This window comes from Oculina patagonica, unplaced genomic scaffold (assembly GCF_052425735.1).
Source record: "Oculina patagonica isolate OP01 unplaced genomic scaffold, crgOcupat unplaced1242, whole genome shotgun sequence".
Taxonomy (NCBI): domain Eukaryota; kingdom Metazoa; phylum Cnidaria; class Anthozoa; order Scleractinia; family Oculinidae; genus Oculina; species Oculina patagonica.
The window spans coordinates 285-6055 of NW_027557239.1; the positions used below are offsets into that span (position 1 = coordinate 285).

The 5771-nt window shown below is 38.5% G+C and overlaps 1 protein-coding gene across 1 annotated transcript; it reads left to right on the forward strand.

Annotated features, from left to right (window-relative positions):
* Positions 1 to 1844: 1844 nt before the first annotated feature.
* Positions 1845 to 5016, forward strand: LOC144639731 (uncharacterized; the record flags this gene model as incomplete). The annotated part of the gene is made up of 4 exons (XM_078499031.1): positions 1845 to 2022; positions 2617 to 2677; positions 3125 to 3202; positions 4681 to 5016. Coding segments are annotated over exons 2-4 (467 nt in total), but the record flags the coding sequence as incomplete, so codon positions are not given.
* Between the last annotated feature and the right edge of the window lie 755 nt (positions 5017 to 5771).

Sequence of the window (5771 nt, forward strand, 5' to 3'; positions counted from 1 at the left end):
GCGTTTTGTAGTGAAGTTTCAACGAGTTAAATTCCTAAAACTTTTGCTTACCAGGTATTTTCAAATAATATACGAAGACGCAATATTTTACCCTTTCTAAACATGGGGGAGGACAGTACATGATTTCTACACTCGTAAAAATCTTTGAGGCTCACCTTTCGAGTCGAACAAGTAATCGTTCATCAACAAGATTATGGCGGAAATAAAATTATATTTGCTCGCACGGCCCTCGCTCGGATTGAAACCACAACTGCTACTCGACGAGTTGACATTTCCAGTACAAAAACAAGAAAACTTCTTTGTTAAAGAATATTGCAATTACAGTTCTAATTTGACGAAAAAAATACAATTTTAAGATAAAAACAAATGATCTGTATTCACCTGCACAGGGAAGTTTTGATGGATCAGCTTGGAAATCCTTTATCATTGACCCTTCATGATTCATCGATGAAGCTCGATTGAACGAGGAAAATTATTTGACTCGTTTCTCTGTCTCACTGTAAAAATAAATTGAACTGACCGTCCCGCCGAGCAATCATGATATATGGTAAATTTTCTAAGCTTTTCAGTGAAGAATTAATTCACCTGTGATCGATGGAAGCGACATGAAGCGATCGTTTGTTGGACGTCTGAAAATCGATTAAGAACAAAGTCAATGGCTTGCCTTGCTTTCACTTGATTCCACACAAATTTAGTTATATCCTCGACTCGTCCTTTCAAGCAATCTGTTTCCAGTGCGCTTTTTTTTGAAGCTGTGATATTAGGCTAAAATTATTTACGAAGAGAAGTTGTCGACCGCGATGAATGAATCTCCAGCAAGTCAACTCCGCCACACAACGTACATATTAAACTTACTTGAACACGAACATTTGTCTGTCTTGGTTAAAACACAGAACTCAGTCAATTTTCATTCCAAAGCTATCATCCTGTTTTCTATATTTTTGACAGGTAACTGAAAAAATAAATGTATAAACAAATTTCGAAGCAACAAGAGCGTAAACTTTGCAGCTCAACTTCAGATCAAAGTCTTGGATGTCCACCTTCACGCTTGGCTGCCCTTAGCCAATCATAAGGCAGAAATGGTGTTTTCCCGCGAACCTAACTACAACTACCAGAAGTCTCTGCGCTTTTACGTCATAATGCAAATGGTCTATTGCTCTGCAAGTTGCGGCTCAAATGCTACGCCCCCTCCCTCTCCGCGTTTCAGAATTTCCTTGATCCGCTCTAAAAAAACGTACCTGCGACTTATGAGCCTCTCTATGGGTACCCACGGTCTTCGTTTTCTTCGCAATTTTTTTGCAAATCTTCGTTTTTTTCAGGAAGATCTTCGTTTTTCGGATTAAAGTGCTTTAAACGTCTATTCAGTGTAATTCACAGTTGATAAATATTTCACTTCAATAGCAATTTAATTATTGCATTACTCACGGTTTAAATTCACGAAAAAGCAATGTAAACAGTTGACGGTAATGACGACAATGACGGTAATTTGACTCATTTGCGAGTTATTTGCGGCCCAGCTTCAATGTCTTCATTTGTCCGTCAGTCTGTATCCGATTATCCCGATGTTTGCAAGTTCTAATTCGCGCATTATGGTCACTTATTGTGCTGACTTTGACGTCACTATCGTCTTGACTACGCGCACTACAGTTTATTATAGGTAAACCGATAAACAAAATAGAAATCGAAGGCTGTTTTTACCGGATCGATCTTCAATAATTGCTCATAGAGTAGAATGATACAGTTTAATAAAAGAAGAGATCGAATTTTTTATGCAGGAAAGCAAAGCGGAATTTTTTTGTGTTTTGGAAGACCTTGGAAATACTTATTACGCAATCGATTTTTCCGTTACGTAATTTTGGCGCGAAAATGTTTTTGTATCAAGCGCTTTCATTGGTTCAAGTTGATATGAATGGCTGGCACTGGCTTAAAATTTCTTACGAGGAACACTTGATCAAACAGAACTTCAAACGCTACTCTTTTTGCTTTCGAGAGGAATTTTGGAGAAAACCTGAAGGAAAACAGGTAAACATATGTTTATGATAGGTACACTAGAAGACTGCCGGAATATAGAAAGAAGTTGATCTTTCACGTTAATACTTGCTATCATTCAGTCAGGCCATGTGCTTCATCTGCAATTGGTTTCTTTGACTATATAAAGCTTCTTTACAAAAATTCGTTGGATTTTACTGGTCTTTGCCTGAGTGAATGTTACTTTATTGAATTGTTCATATTTTCGTTTTGGAACCAGTTTATTCTTACTTGATATAACCACAAAACGATCGGGGGGAAAATGCTGGTTGAATCCAGTTTTGTTTGCCGTAAGCTCAATTTTGAGTTCATACACGAACACAATCACAACAAAGCTTGCCTTTATATCTAGGCACTACTAGCGTGTTTGTAAGTAAGGTCGAGCTCAAAACAATTAGTAACCGAACAGCTTTCTTTCTGGCCGTTTCTCCATGTTTGACAGTCTATTTATTGAAGCTTATAGCAACCGTTTTGATTCGTATCTTGATGGATTCCATTGTAATCTGGAAGTTCAGTTCTACTCGAATCGAGCGTTCTGTGTACAAAGCCTGAGCAGCTTATTTTAACTATCTTGTTTCTTCCTTGTAGGCAAAAAGATGTTCTATTCAGTTGACATTTTGACAAGAAAAGGAAGGCTTGGACTTATCTGGTAACCTTGATATTACAACGACAACTTGATATGCTTTATATGTGCTTGATATGCTTGTGACAATAATGATCGACTCACGTTCCTGGCGAACTGAAAAAGACGCGCGGCTGATCATGAAGAATTTTAAGCTGACTTGGCAGGAATCGAAATGACAGCTTATGTTTCAAGTTTAAGGTCTCCAATGACGGTTTTCTCAAGTTGAAAGCTAAAGGTAGAAAGCACCATATATCAATCTGCCGCGATCGGTATAAACTCGGAGTTAAAATTTCACTTTGCGATTTCGTTTCGCTTCACTGATCATAAAAAAAAACTCTTTTCAAGGAGATCGATCGCAGGTAAGTTATCTGGCATACAAACAAGGTTAGGTTAGTTATCTGGCATACAAACAAGTACCGGTAATTAGCTAATTTAAGGCACAATGCTTACTCAGCATTTTTCCATCCAAAGGTTGGCTGCTACATATGGTGAATCTAAGAAAGGGATGGCAAATCGAGATTTTCGGAAAGTTAATATTCCAAGAGCATGGTATGTTTACTAGCTATATGAAACAAATTTTCTCACAGTTTGACTACAAGCATTTCCCCTTCACAGGCTGCAGGGGATGATGTGACTCCTGTCATGCAGTGTTCCCCAATAGGCAAAATGTGTTTATGCACGTCTTGTGCTTGCATTTGCTTATTGCAAGTCAGTGTAAGCATCCTTGTGGTCTGTGTGGTTATGCTTGTGTCTGACTGCTTGTGCTCATCTCACAAGTGGGAACCAGACTTTAGAGTCCGTGTATAGTGTTTCATGTGACAACAACACAACCCTCACTCAGGGATGTAGCAAAGAGTCAGCTTAGTGAAATTTCACTAGAAAACATGTACTTTGCATAATTTTGAAGATATGAAGACCAGAAGAGCCAGCCCCAGGGGGGGTACTCCGGCTTGTAAATGACGGGGATGATCAAAGGATTTTTTGGGGTTTGAAATTTTCGATTCCGAGATTTTTTTGGGTTGGAAAATATGGCAAGTATTTTTTTGGGTGACTTGATTCAAATAGAGGATTTTTGGAGTATTAAAAACGAACTAAAGTGCCTTGGCGCGGCCTTGGCGTATTTATGGTATGATGAATAATCAAACTTGGGCGTTATTGCCCCTCCTGGCAACTTAGGGGTAATTTGACAAGGGATTTTTATGGGGGTTATTTTTGGTCCAGGGATTTTTTTGGGTAATTATGTCGGAAGACTTAGGGATTTTTTTGGGTCCTGAGTTTTGTCTTCATTCGATCATCCTTGTCATTTACAAGCCGGAGTACCCCTGGGGAGCCAGCTGGGCTTTTTATTGCGGTTTTCAGTAAAATGCGAACTCTGAAATTCAATCATCAACCAATGGTTTGCGCTCTTTGATGCCGTCAATCATCTTAGCAGACCTCTCGGGAAACAGTAGTTCACTTCAACCGGGTCAAAAGGTCACGTCTGTCGGTTGTCATTGGTAGATTTGGATCCATTATGTTTGTTTCCGTTTTTCATGGTTCGTTGGCTGTCGGCATAATTATGTATATGATTGACGGTAGGGAAAAATGCAATCATTAGTTGGATTTTGAATTTCAGAGTTAACATTTCACTGAAATCTAATGGTCTGGCTTAGTTTTTTCTAAGCTATTATAATCCCTGCACACTGATGTACACAAGACAAACAATGTTTTTGTTATTAATGCATAATTTTTCCTATAAGTTGTTTTGGGAAGCCCCCAGCTTACCCTTCAGACAAGCAGCTCTCCAATTTTGCTAGCCTGGGACAGTTGCATGCATGTCATCTTAGTTTGTTTTTCTGAACATTTTTTGATGGCTATCAATTATCATTTTTGACATTTCTGGCCAACCTTTCTCTTAAGAAAGAGCTCCAGTTTACAAAAATTAACTTAGAAGTAAGAGGAAGTGTTACTACTGTACATAGCAAATTGCCTTATGGAACTTCATGACAAATGACATGTTCATTCATTTTGTTTATTTCTTTTTTCAGTCATGACATTGTTAATCCAGTTGTGCCATTTGCTCTTCGATTGTCATCTCATCTAATGATTGGTGTGGTGCGAATCTATCATGAACAAACAAAAACTGTATGGGGTAAGGAGCAATCATTTCCACTTTTATTTAAAGACTTCAGTTTTAGTTTCCAAAAAAAAAACGATACCCTCCCATTAGGGACCTCTAACATGTTAAGCCTGCGTGGCACCTTCAAAGGGTACTTCCTGCGTGGCACCTTCAAAGGGTACTGTACTCCCTGCGTGGCACCTTCAATGGGTTCTCCCTGCGTGGCACCTTTAAAGGGTACTCCCCTGCGTGGCACCTTCCATGGGTACTCCCTGATAAGGCCGATTAGAATTTTTGCCATACCTTTTAGGGTGTTAATTGGATTGGTACCACTAAGGGTGCTAAAATCTAGAATTACCACTGCTAGAATCGTCATGGTGTCTCTTAGTGGCTTTTAAGGTGTAGTTGTCACTGTTAAATTTGCCATGCAAGTCAATTAATTTTGTTATTTTAGAATTGGTACCTCTTATAGGAGTGAAAATTCATTTGGGCCATGCCCACAAAACAAGATTTTGGTACCTAGCCTGTTAGTGGTGTTTTTGCAATTTTCCAATAAGCACCCCATCATTTTTACAGAGGAGTACTCCCAGGCTGGAACGCTGCAGCAGCTGGTCATTTTCGAGAGTTTTTAATAATAATAATAATAATAACTTTATTTATCCTGGAAAACCGGTCAGTCAATCAAGGAGATTGACTGGTATCAATCGGTGACCAGTATAAAAGCATAAAATTTACAAAGCATAAAATTTAAAAGCATAAAAAATTACTAGCATAAAATTTAAAATTACAAATCTAAAAAACTGTGAATATATATACAAAAAAATTAAAATTTAAATTGTACACGTGTGATTTGCACTGTCCATGTTCATGAGATGACTGTATGTTTTGCCTTTAAATTGTGTAAGTGTTGCGAGCTCGCGAATCTCTCTTGGCAGTTTGTTCCAGGCACTCGCAGCCGAAAACCTAAACGAGGTCTGTCCACATTTGGTGTTAACTGTCCACATTTGGTGTTAACTTGTG